Below are 13,640 nucleotides of genomic sequence, written 5' to 3'. Positions count from 1 at the left end.
GCCATTTCCTGGACACAGGCAGATAAGCTGTGATGCAGGACTAAAACAATACCTCTGTTACAAGCAATTCTTCCTGAATACAGAGCGGCTGACAAGTGAATAGCAATGATTCACATAAATGAATGTGTGAATGAGTCATCAGCTTTTCAGATGACCACCTCAGAGGCTGTCTTGACTAAAAACGTTTGTGACTTCATTCAGCGGTGCTCTTCCCTTTCACGCTCCCTTGTATCTCTCTCTGTGTCTCACACACACACGCACACACACACACACACACACATACCCCTCACAATTCACCGAGTAGCATTGTCCTGCCGCGAGATGTGTAATGGAAAAGATAAATGGAGGATAAAGCTAAGGTGACAGGACCGAGCATGCATGTGCGTGTGTGTATTTGCATGTGTGTGTTTCAGTGTGCGTGTGTGTGTGTGCGCGCCCGCATGTGTGCACTGCACAACAGACCAGCAAACCATCTGCTCATCTCCTCTTAATGAACAAAGCAAACAGCAGGAGTCAAGGCTGTCTCCAAATCTGGAGTCTCTTTATTGGTAAGCACACACAAACACACACATACACACATCTCTGCGCTGTTTAATCTGATTATCTTTGATTGAGAACAGGGGCAAAGCAACCTTTTTAGACCTCACTCCTACATCAGTGACAGAGAAGGTCTGAAACACAATTAGCAAGCTGTTACTGAGCTCTGCTTTGCAGTCACATCTGACCACAGGCAGCCAAATAGACCTAATGGGTGGGAACTAACCAATGGGAACCAACACTATTGCATCTGTGGATGATGTGGAAATGCAACACTATTAGACAGCTGTTCGCCATATCTTTTCAAATGTACTTGGACGTAACATAAGCATCGGATCAACTGGCTCAGGAGCAATCGCAACCAGGCAAGAGGGGTATACGCACTGTTTGATGTGAATAAAACTGGCAGCTATTGAACTATAAGACAAAGCAGGACCTCTGCAAAGGAAGCCTGAACCTTGACAAGATATGACACTGTGCGCAAAAGGCCGGAGGACCATAAGCAAAAGTCATTAATCTGGACTTTGTGTAGCCACATCCTGCTCAAGGCCCCAAGGATAATTAGACGTGTTACCACTCTGTCAGAAAGCTGACCACATGACTTCAAGACACGAAACATTCCCTGTGCTACTCGTATGCATACCCAGCCCATAAATACACATCGCAAACTGGGCAAATGGCCATAGAAGATAGGACAAAGATCAAACATAATTATACCTGCGCTTCAGGGCCTGGGAATGCCCTGTCTGAGGTTTATAAGATAACAGCAGGGTGGTATCATGAGTAAGGACACTGTCCTTCATCAGGAGGATCATCCGAGACAGCATTCGCCCTGCTGAAATGCCTGTGAGTGGGACACTAAATCCCAGCTGCAGGGGTGCTGCAGTCCTTAGATCAGTGATTTTCGACCTGGGGGTACAGACCTCTCACGGGTCCCTACGTAGACAAAGTGTTCAGATAGATGCTCTCACCGCTGTGTGGATGCACTGTGATGTGGTGTGCAAGGACCGTGACCTGTCAGAAAACATTTTTAAAGCTTTGATCAGAATAATTTGCTCTTCTTTGCTCTTCCATGGTTTTAGTTTATGCAGTCCAAGTAGGCTATTTTTTTTTTCTTTTTAAGACTTCTTTAATCAGCAGTGCTTCTCATATTTTGCTGTATAATTTTTTATTAGATTTATTAGTTTTTGAGGGAATTTATGTTTATTTTTACTTGGAAAGTCAATTTGTAGAATGAAATGGTTTTAAAGCTACTTGCATGGCTTCACCTACGAATGAAAGATATATATATATATAACCTTTTATGGAAATGCATTGTTGGGCAGTTCAGTTTTATTTATAAGCACAACATATGCCGTCTCACGGCACTTCACATAGTAAGCTAAAAACCTTATGATGTTATACTATAGAGGGAAAACCAATAAATCTTCTGATTATCTTTAATCTGCTCTTTGGCAACAGTAGGAGGAAAAAACATTCCTTTAAGAGGAAAAAACACTCGAGCAGAACCAGGCACAGGGAGGGCGGTCATCTGCCTCGACTGGCTGGGGTAAGGGTGAAAGGGAGAGAAAAAAAAGTATAACAGATAGAAATCAGACAATCAATGCACAAGAGAACAACAAGTACTGAAGAGGTTGGTAACCGCACATTGGAGGAGTGTAGAGCCTGAGATACCAACAGAGACGACAAAACACACACAGCTAGGGGCACGCAATGGTGGAATATAAATATGGAGAGAGAGAGAAAAGTGTTGACGAGAAAAAGTGCTCTACTGGGATTATATGGTATAATAAGGTCTTTAGGATACGATACCTGAGCCTGGTTCTGCCGGAGGGTTCTTCCTGTTGCAAAGGAGTTTTCCTCCCCACAGTCAGTAATATAAAAAAAGAGAAAATAAGATGACATTAAATAATGCAAAATTAAGCAATAAATATAAATAACAACAAAAATAGAAACAAAGCTTGCTCATAGGGGGTCCAGAGAATCCTTGGACTTGTCATATATTTTTGTAGATATCATGACTTGAGTTCTAATTGGGTGAGGTTATTTATTATAATTAATACCACTGTACAGTGTGAGCCTTAATATTCATTTTCGACAAGTAAAGCTGCATTTTATGTAATTTTTTTAAATAGAGTTTTAATCCTAAAATATTCAAATTACTCAGGTTAACTCACGTCATTAATAACACTGTAGGGCATTAATATTTGAACATATTAGGTTAATTAGGATCAACATTACTGAACCCTTACTGGGGAAATTCACACGGTACAGCAAGTATACAAATGCAGCACAGTGAGAACAGGACGAGACAGGAAATGCAAAAGTAGAATACAGATAGAAATGAAAATATAATAAATACTGTGTACACACTTGGCATGTGTGGATATGGCATGATGGATGAATGCACCCAAGTTGTTGGACACAGTAGAATTGTACTTAAAGGTTATATAGGCTAACAGTGTTACTTAATGTTGTTGCGCTTGAAGGGGGTCAATCTTGTTACACCAGTCAATGTATTTATTTATTTTTTACTTGAAAGCACTTTAGCACAGTGGTTGTTTGCTTGAACCCTATTCAGGACTTTCATGTTTCCATACGTAGAAGATCTTTCGGGCTCCATTCGAACCCAAAAAAGACTGTGTGCAAAATATTTGTTGGTATTCATTATAGACTTTTATGTTGTGTTAAATACATTTTCTGATAAGTTGATGTATTTTTGGTTCCAAATGCATGACAAATGTCCCTCTTTTTATATTTAAAAAAAAAAAAAACTCTTCAAAAATAAAAAACACAATACCTGTCACATAGCTAAATGGCCTGGGGTCCAAAAGCCCCCAAAGGTCCTGAATAGGGTTAAATATGCTATATAAAATAAAGGTGACTTGATTACACTTGACTGTCTTGAAAGTTTCTATCATTATTGTGTCTGCAGCATTTTTGGATGAACTGGAGGTTTTATTTAAAAGCCAAACATCCGGAGTTTGCAAAGCTGGTAAACGGTTGACTCTGCTGTTATCATATAAACTAAGAATTTCCAAACACTAACAGGGAAAAATAAAGCGCAGTGGAGTGAGGGTTACATCTCGGAAAAAATGCCAGAGGAGCCTCAACACAGAGCAACAGCGCCCCCGACAGGCCGCTTTGCCCTCCAGTTTCCTCCGTCTGCGAATGAACACCTTTGTGTCCTCGTCGGCTTTCCGTAGCTGATTCCTCTCCGCTGTCTCCTTCCCTTCACAGTCACAGCGCTCAGCATGGATCCTCTCCCCAACTTTATTTCGGTGTTTTACTGTTAGTTTGGCGTTGTGTCGGGATTAACCCTTTATCGTCTGGACCCCGTAGCTTATCTAGACACCATGTTCACCACCACCGGTTCTCGGGGCCTGTGTAAGTATCCCGGAACCGCCGTCAACCCACGGCGGGGCTGTCGCAGTCAGTTTACCCGGAGCTTAGCTAGCTGGCGTTAGCATTGCGCTGTCATTCATTTACTCGAGGCTGTGTCCGTCAATTACAGCCGTGTTTAATTACTCACCCACCTTAGGTTCGCATTTCCCCTTTAGCCAATTGACTCAGTTGACGTGTCGTACTTGAAATAACATGAATACCCAGCTAATTTCGAAAGCTACGTGTCTGCCCCGCCTCTATTTATACATTAGCCCCTTCTCCATTAAGATAAAACACCAACATTAGCGGCTCGCTAAAGAGGGCGACAGTGCCACTAAACTATGTTGTGTGTGTGTGTTATTTCGCACAGACAAGGCTCCTCTGTCTAAAAGCCTCCTGCTGGTGCTCAATGGGCTGACTGTGATGCTCACCCTGCTGCCACAGTACCAGCAACTGTTCGTGTACAACCTCCAGGCTGTCACACAGCAGCACCAGGTATGTGTCCAGCATCTGACCCTGGGTTTAGGATGGAGACACTCAGGGGAGAGACTTAAACCAACACCCAGGATCATAATCACGTAGTGTGTCTACTTTTATATGAATTATGAACTTTTTTTTTCCTTAGTGAGATTAATAAAGTCATCACAATCTGGACTACAGGTTCTTAAATACAAACAGGATTCACTTAGACTCACACAAGAAGCATTTGTAAAGTTGCCATTGTGTTGACTCCATTGTTATCAAGCAAATGAAGAACCTTCAACCACATGATGACAGTAAAACTCAGCACACTGTGGTGTGAACCCTAAAAAGGAGACTGAGCAATCTCTATTTTGTTGATTTTATTTTATTCCCCCCCAATCTTCGCTCTTTATTTCATATCCCATCTGAATCAGTGGTCAAAAGATAGAGGGCGTTGTGTTACAAAATACCCCGAGGCTATTTATGATACAGGGATATGTTATTCCAGTTGCCATGACCTGACAACTTTAGCAAAACCAAAACTGGCCACAACGTACACTTGAAGGCCTTCAGCAAGGAGTGACTGTAATGTTCCCGCTTTCATGTATATATAATCACCTGTTGCCACATAACCAAACTTCCACATTTAATTACATCTGAACTGGTTCCTGTTGCTGATGAAAACCACAAAGTGCAGTTGAACGCTCTGTAAAAGCTGTTAAGTGGAGGATGACTTGATGTTATTAAGAGCTGCATAATATAATAAAAGAGACATAACGAGTTTTATATACTTGCAAAAAAAAAAACAAAACACAGGAATTTTTGTAGGGGGTTGCATCTACATCAGAAATGAAAATAGTTAAAGATAAAACTGAAAAATGACTTTTTGCTGTGAAGGCTATTTGAGTGCAAACCATTAGGACCCTTTCTCTTATGGTGTAGCAGTGGCAAAGCATCCGAGATCAGCATTATTATTTCTGTAGCCAAAATTGATCCAAAATATCAGCATTGTGTCTGTTTTTGCAACCAAATCTTAAAATCCTTTTCAGTGTTTCTCTCCTGTTCCTCGCTCATTTTGCTGGCCACAGGTGGAACCTGCATGTCAACAAAGTCAATGTTTAATGGGCTGCCGCTTTGGCTCACCTGGTTGAGCTGGCAACCCATATACAAGGCCTATGGTCTCCAATGCAGCAGCTGTGGGTTCAAATCCTGCTCAAGACCCTTTGCTGCAACCCCTTCCCCCATTCTCCTCCCCCACTTTCCTCCCCCACTTTCCTCTCTCTCTTTTGACTGTCCTATCAAATAAAGGCAAAAAGGCCAAAAAAAAACTTTAAAAAATCCCAAAACTCTATGTCTTGTAAATAGTTTTGTCAAAAAAACAAACAAAAACCACAAAATTAGAATACATTGTGTTCCATCAGACAGACTTGTCTTGTAGTTTAAATAATGGAAACTGAGCACTGTGTTAGTTTCCTTTTTGTTTCAAGCAGCAAAAAAAGTTGAGTCAATCACTGTGATATGACTATTGTACATGCAAATATCAGGATGTTAATGCTGACACAATATATTCTGTTGCCCTAATATTTTATCAACTTGTTATGTTTTATTTAAATGTAAAACTCCTTCAAGAGCCTGATTTGTGACAACGTTGTTCTTCTGCTTTGTTACGGAGTCTCAGAAGAGGCAATTGTACACAAGGCTATGGTGTTGTCTCTGTTTCTGTAGCTGCATGTGTGTGTGTTATAACTCTGCTCTCCCTCCCTCCCCTGTGCTGTAGGTGTGGAGGTTGTTGTGTGGCAGGCTGGTCTGTCTAGACGTGAAGGACTCCTTCTGCAGCAGTCTGCTCATTTACAACTTTCGAATCTTTGAGAGGAGGTTTGGCACCAGGAAATTTGCTGTAAGTAGCAAAACCATTGATAGATGAATACTTAGATTGATGAAGTACAAATTTAATACACTTGCTTGCTCATGTTCTCAGTTGATCTAGATTCCAATTGCCATTTCACACTGTCACATAAATTGGGTCTGTTCTGACTCAGAGTTTTCTTGCGTGCCATTTCTTCCCCAGTTACTCTCATTTACGAATGCAAAATGTTAAGACCTTTTCAATCCGGGTTAGAAGGATGTTCATCAGTCGTAGTCATCTTCAGCTTTTAGGGAAGAGAACATCCCACTTCCTCATCTGACTAACTCTGTGTTTATAGTAGTGAAATGCCTAAAGATGGGCCTTTGTAGACTTTAGTGTTGGCAGACTTTAGTTTTTTTTTTAGACTTTAGCTTTCTAGGTATGTGCTGCTCTAATTAAATATAGTGCTTTTCTTAATTCCAGTCCTTCCTGTTGGGCACTTGGTGTCTCTCTGCACTGATAGACTTCCTGTTGGCTCAGGCCTTCCAGTTTCTATTTGATTATGAGGTGGAGGAACTGCCTGCAGGACTGTGAGTACTATGTTGTAATGATGCATGTGCAATTAAAATTTGAACATTGTGGTACTTATATTTCAAAGCACTATGTGTTACTTAAGTGGAAAATCCTTAGTTTTCCCCACCACATATCACCGTATAAGCTCTGGGCAGTATTTATATTTAATTCCTCAATCCCCCGCCTGCTTTAAATATGGGTGTGTGGTATTTAAACTGTGACAGCAGCATACAGTCCACCTCCACAAAAGGATGAAAATAAAACTGACTTAGCAGGCTCAGTGAGGTAATTAGTTATTATTCGAGAGAGTAAAAGAGTAAGACGACTAGTTACAAAAGCCAACAATGTCTCTCTTGGACTGCCTGGAATATTACTGAAATGTTCATATTTTTATTAAAGCTCTCTCTGGTTCGCCATCCCCTCCACTTTCATCTTTTCCTGTCACAGGCTTGCTCCAGTCTTCTCTCTGTTTGTGCCTTTCTACCTTTCGATCCCCCGGATGCCAGTCACCCAGGTTCTGGGTCACATCCAGATCACCAACAAGTCTCTGGTCTACATAGTAGGCTTGCAGGTAGGCTCATGTTCTGCTGGTGTGGCCACATGTGCGTCTGTTTTGCTTTGTCTCGTACTATTCTTGAACCCTTGAGAATACTTGTTTCCCAGCTAGTCTGACCTTCATTCTTCCTTGTCTGCCTCTCTCATCCTTCTGTGGTACAGCTGTTGACTTCCAGCCCCTTCATGTGGCTGCTTGCACTCAGTGGACTGGTGAGTAGAGACATTTTCTTACTGTACGTCTGTTGAGCGTGCCAGTGTTTAAAACTGTGATGAATGATTTATGAAGCAGCGTCGGGGTCTGCCGATAATCAGCCTGACTGATTGTCTTAGCCAATGCTCAGCATTTTTCTGATCACTGGCATTACTTTTTTTTTTTTAGCTGATAAAATAAAACAAAAAATAAACAAATTCAAGTAGTAGTCTCACCCACAGCATTTTCTGACTGGTTAAACTTCATGAGTCATAAAGTCAAGGAAAGATACATGTTTAAAAGTTCTCTTATAACTCCTCATATGCTCCGGGCGCCCCTAAAGCTCACCTAGTTGAGCGGGCGACCCATAAACAGGGGCTATAGTACCCACAGACACAGCGGGTTGCAGGTTTCTCCCCATTTTTCTCCCCCCTTTTCCTGTCTATCTCTACTGCTCTAAAAATAAAGGCAAAAGCCAAAAAAATATATACATAAAAAAAAAAAAAATCATATGTAAAGCCTAAATAAACAAAAACTTTTCAACAAAGTTTGCTATTGGAATTTGTGCTTTTCTAAATTTCGACACCAAGATTTTCACTTCCAGCTGCAAATGTAGAAATTGTTTATTGATCTCCTTGATTACTATCTGGGTGAGGAATCAAGAACCATTTCCAAAAGTCTGTCATTCCATAGCAATTATTACAATTTTTTTTTTCTCGATTCGGCTTATTGGTTCCAAAAACACTTTCTGTTGCGCTACTTTATAAACTATGTACTGCAGACAACTACCATGTATCTACCGCTATCTGTCTGTGCCTTTGTCCATATGAATTGAAAGCATGTTTTCCCCTCTCCTAATGCTTTTGTCTTAATAAATTGTGAATCTAGGATTATTCTCATTTAACCTACTCAGCCGTTGTTGAGTTGCTTGTTTAGCAGATGAACAAATTGTGTGATTGTCTTAACAATCTTCTAAATTTGCTAAAGCTGCTGCAAAACACTCTACAAGTCTTATTGTTGCAGTAAAGTAGCTTAAGTAAACCCAAAAATATTCATGAAACCAGAAAAGCAACCACCGTTGCTACGTTTACTAATGCTTTACTCAGCTCTGTTTTTCTGCTGGCAGCATTTATCTGCGGTAAAGACCGTTTCACACAACTCTGCTGTGAAGAATCAGGAGAATGCTGCAGTAACATTAAATGAACAAGAACTCTTTATTTCTCTTCTGTGACAGTGCCCACAAAACACAAACTTTCAGTAACTATTACGCATATCTAGGAAACATACAGCTGACCACATTTACTTTACTAGCCCTTATAGCAGCAACTTTTTAAGACTGCAGCAACATCCCACACACAGGGAGAGACTCCCCTCCCACATCAAACTCACTCATCTGTGTCACCACATTCTTTAAAGGTGATATGTGCAGTTTGGCTGTGTGGGTGTTAAAAAAAACATAGTAACTGTATTAATTCATGTAGTTATTAGATTTGTTTATCTTGATAAGCAGTAGGGAGTGGTAGAGGGATACTAAGATAATGTACTTAAGAAAAAGTACTAATACCACACTGTACAAGTTCCTCACTGAAAATGTTACTTGTAAAGTAAATATAATCAGGAACATGTGCTATGGTATTAAAAGTAAAACTGCAGAAAATATCTTGACTGTACTGTAATACATCCATCTATTATCTACCCACTGTTTAATCCTCACTAGGGTCACGGGGGGCTGGAGCCTATCCCAGCTGACTTAGGGCAAAGGCAGGGTACTATAATACAGTGAATTCTGAATTTAGATTATTATTACTCAAGAATAAGGGTACAAGCAGGATTTTAATGTTGTAGCACCTCTAAACACCTGCCTACCCCTCAGCTAATCGATATCGAGAATTCCTAAGAACTGAAAATGATCAGCATAATCAGAAAAGAATCGTTAAATACCAACGAGCCCGTCCTGGATTCTAATAAGGAAACCCTACCAGTCAACCTCGTGCAGTGTTTGTTGAGGGCCACAGGACTCAGCATAGTCTCTATACATGGGCCAGAGTATCAAAACAGTGTAATTTAAGGAGCTAAAAAGCTCTGCAATACTGCATGTTTGTGCTGTGAGCTTCTCATCTGTCATGTCACTCAATATCAACACAAAAACATATTGTTAAGCACCAGAGTTGCAATAGCTGATGGGCAGAAAATGTTTCTGTTTCTTACTGTTGCTTTGCTCCCTGCAACACACTGAGGATTGCTTGGCAAAGTTTATTAAGTAAATCTTGTGATTTTTATCGTATATGCTCTTCATGTATTTTTCTAAATGTGCCTTTCAGATCTCAGGCGGACTGTACCACTCCAATGTTCTCCGGTTACAGAAGATCCTCTTTGTACCTGCCTGGGTGTCTCGTATTGGACGGTACATCCTGGAGCCGCTCTTCTCAAGTGAGTCCATCCGTTAGTAATCACAAACACAAATCCTGAGTAAATCCTTTTCACAGTGGCCAGTGTTGCAAGGCCTGGACTTGTTGTCTCTCAGTGTCTAATTGAAGAAGAAGAATATGTGTACATTTTTAGGATTTGAACAGTGCTGTGATGCAGAATGACTTACAAAATGAACACAGGCCAAATTCTTATTTATATGTATGAACATTTATTTTACTTTCCTTCATTCAATAAACACCTGAAGTGAATGTAAAACAACACTTTCCCATTACTGCTGGTGAAAGTTAACCCATCTTTTCCAGATTAGAGTTTCTTCACCAGTTTTTTGTGTCCATTTAGTGCTCAGTTTTATTCTGTATTCATTAGCAAAGAGGATGCTTAATAATCGTCCCCTCCTAAAAAAGAAAAACAGATTTCACAGATTTGTTTAATCCTGGAGCAGGATTTATTGGGTCACAATCTCATTAACAAACAGTACTATCAAAGCATACAGTACTGATTTATGGGCAAAAGCAGCCGACTGCTTTGTTGTGCTCTTTTTCTAATGATGCACACTTTACTTTCTTCTCTTAAAATATTTCCTTGAAAGGCTATTTGGATTTAATGTTCTGCCTTAAGTAGCTCTTCCTTTCCAATCCCTAATGTCCTGCACGGTCACTTTAAGCCTTTCAGCTGTGAAAGAGTGTTTATCTCCCTCAAAATAGTCGGCGCTTAACAATGTTACTTTCCACATTTTGTTCCATAACTGAAATGGAGCGTGATAACGGTAATCTAGTTTGGCCACTCCTGTGTTTCTGTGTCCGAAAGATATCAGCGGGGAGGAAGCAACATGTGAATAAAACCTGTCACCATTTCTAGAGAAATCTTTTCGAATCTGATTATTTCTTAATTACCCTATCGTCACTAGTGTGCAAGTCTTTAACAGTGTTTTAGATGTTTTGTTTTTTTGTCTGCCTAATAATGTTTTAACATCTGTGACCGTTAAGGCTCCCAGCCAAGCAGTGAGACACCTCTGGGGATGGGAGCCACTCTGGACATTCAGAGGCAGCAGAGGATGGACCTGCTCGACCAGCAGCTGCTGCTGGCCCAGTACAACGAGGCGAGGAGGAACACCAGACAACAGCCACAGGTAGACAGACACAAGGCTGGTTACTGCACTGGTGCACAGGCTGACCCCCATCAAACACACATACGTAATTGCAATTAAGTCTGAACAGTGTTGAGATTTTTGTAGAAGGTGCTTGATTCCTCCTCTGTCTTTGTGTGCAGGCTGGATTGCTACAGTGGACCAGGCTGTTCCCCTCCCTGAGACACAGAGGACAGAACCGACCCCCGATGCAGCCCCGCCCTCAGGCTCAGACACACCAGTCCACTCAGCCGACTCTGGACAACTCTCCTGTCGCAGAGGAACAGGTGGGTTCGCTTGTGTGTTTCTCTGTGTGCCTTTATTCTGTGTTGTTTGTGGATATTTTTCTGGACGCATTAATCTGCTTTCTCATATCTGACTTGAATGACTCATCAAAACTTGACCTATCTCTGTCGTACTTTGTGCAGGACTCATTTATGACGTATTCCCATGCGATGATTTGTCTGCCGCCGCTGTCTTGAGACAAGAACTAATTTTTTTTTGTCTCACAGGTTGCGCGGTTAGTGGAAATGGGCTTTTCCAGGATCGACGCCCTCGAGGCCCTCAGAGCTTCAAATAACGACATTAACATGGCAACCAACTTCCTCTTGCAACACTGAGGGAAAGAGCTCAGTGAGAGGAAAGAAGAAAAACGAGAGGTGATTGAGGACAGAAAGACAAAGCAGAAAAAGAAGCAACCAAAGCAGGGAAGCAAAAAAAAAAAAAGCGAAACAGAGAGAAATGTTGCAGAGAATTGAAGATGGTGAATGATGGAGAATGGAAGAGAAGCCAAATGAAATTTGTACAGATAATCTGAAGGCAGCGCCACTGCTCCCCGAAGCAGCGTTAGGTTGACTCGAACTGAACTGAGCCCGATAGCAGGCTGATTAATAAAGACGTGTGAAGCACAACGTGGAAGACATTTGCGTCATAGCTTTCTGGTGGCCGTCTTAGTGTGAAACAGGCGTCATCGCTCAAGGCAGATGAGTTAGACCTCGAACTCCAAGGGGTGCCCGACAAAAATATACAGAAACCAAACAGGTACACAGTAGAAAAACAAGTCTTCAGTCCAGTGGTGGATGTGTAAAGTGGGCTATTTCTTCAAAACAGAATTAACAGATCCCACAGACCCTCATGGAGAACAACCTATAGCTACACAAACTACAGTTTAATATATCCCAATATAATATACTGCCACTTCAAAAATGGCTACCATTCTAGACCCTCATAACTGGCAGGAGATGACGACATAAAAGAAAAAAGTGCACAAAGTTTTAGAAATAGTGGATCAGAAAACATTGTCACTTGTCAGGTTTTATTCTCGTGCTCAATTAAGTCATATACCTTTCGTTAACTTTAGGCCATCCACTTTTGGGCAGTTTTTTTGCAGCATAAAATGTTAAATTCTCTATGATGAGGTGCAGCAGCCACAATCACAGCGTCATAATTTCTGATTAAAAGATCCATCAGCAACCTCCTTCATCATGGTTTTGCTACATGGTTCTGACTTCTTTGTATTGGCTGTGTTTCATGGAAGTAGCAGGGCTCAACCCTTTCCTGCTTGAGAAGTTTGAACAAAGCCTGACTGACAGATACTGAAGGAGCCAGCTTCTTTGGAGCTGACTGGTTTGGCCCAGACAGGGCTGTTTTGGCAGAATACTGGTTAAATGGACTATCTCAGGGTCTGTGAGGCGACTTCTTTGTTAATGACATAATCACATTTGCAGACATGAGTGCACACACACAGATGCACAGTAGCCCTTCAAAGAGGACATGTTTGTTACCCTCGAAAGTCTCTTCATTTCATGCACTCACATGCATACACTGCACACACTCCTCAAGGTTCATTTACTGTCTTAACCGAGTGTTTTCTCTGCCAGCACACTTGTCTGAATCATAGCAAGTCTTAAAAGTCTGTTGATATTTATTATGCAATATCATGACAGAAGAAGTTTATGGAGACTATGCACTGCATAGTAACTACCTTGTGTACATATACATACATGCAAGAGAAGTAATATTGCAGCCAATGTGTATTGATGTCAGAGACAGATGCTAGTTTTATATTTTGTGCATAATAATATTGATAATATATGACCACTGAAATGAGTCTGTTATTTGTGTGTATGTGTTTTTGAGAGTGTTATAATAGTATGTGGGCGTGATGAGGGAGTTGTTGCATGGACAACTTTCTGATGAACTGTAATGAGTCATATTTGATCTGTGGAATAAATCAACTTGCTGACTGAATTGTTTGCGTTGTTATGATGAGCGCGTGCTCAGGTGACAAAACAGTCTACGGTGTTTTCTGTATAACTAATCCTCAGTTTGAAATGAATCCTAACTTGACAAAACATTCGGCATTACGTTAAATTGAATTTTAATAAATTGTTTTTGCGCTGGCATGTTTTTCCTCAGTATAAACACTAATTTCTCATGCACCTGCTGTGTTGTGTTTAGCATACAAAGCAGGACTAACGGGAACCAAAAAGCTGTTGTATTTTTTATTTTTTTTAACCAAGTATAATTTAAGGAGT

General features: G+C 40.8%; 1 protein-coding gene across 1 annotated transcript; it reads left to right on the top strand.

The window, feature by feature from the left end:
* Positions 1–3,779: 3,779 nt before the first annotated feature.
* Positions 3,780–13,353, top strand: ubac2 (UBA domain containing 2). Its single transcript, XM_008280425.1, has 10 exons — positions 3,780–3,924; positions 4,292–4,416; positions 6,161–6,280; positions 6,713–6,819; positions 7,250–7,373; positions 7,520–7,567; positions 9,869–9,977; positions 10,964–11,106; positions 11,247–11,390; positions 11,616–13,353. Exons 1-10 carry the CDS (start codon positions 3,894–3,896, stop codon positions 11,721–11,723), a joined length of 1,059 nt encoding a protein of 352 aa, XP_008278647.1. The 5' UTR covers positions 3,780–3,893; the 3' UTR covers positions 11,724–13,353.
* Positions 13,354–13,640: the final 287 nt, after the last annotated feature.

This window comes from Stegastes partitus, unplaced genomic scaffold (genome assembly GCF_000690725.1).
Source record: "Stegastes partitus isolate 25-593 unplaced genomic scaffold, Stegastes_partitus-1.0.2 Scaffold192, whole genome shotgun sequence".
In the NCBI taxonomy this organism is placed as follows: domain Eukaryota; kingdom Metazoa; phylum Chordata; class Actinopteri; family Pomacentridae; genus Stegastes; species Stegastes partitus.
This window is presented reverse-complemented; position numbering and strand designations above follow the sequence as displayed.

Excerpts from the sequence above, each read along its gene's own strand:
- ubac2 (XM_008280425.1), top strand. The coding sequence starts at position 3,894 with ATGTTCACCACCACCGGTTCTCGGGGCCTGT. Across the intron at positions 3,925-4,291 it reads CACCGGTTCTCGGGGCCTGT|ACAAGGCTCCTCTGTCTAAA; the intron begins GTAAGTATCCCG and ends TATTTCGCACAG. Across the intron at positions 11,107-11,246 it reads ACACCAGACAACAGCCACAG|GCTGGATTGCTACAGTGGAC; the intron begins GTAGACAGACAC and ends CTTTGTGTGCAG.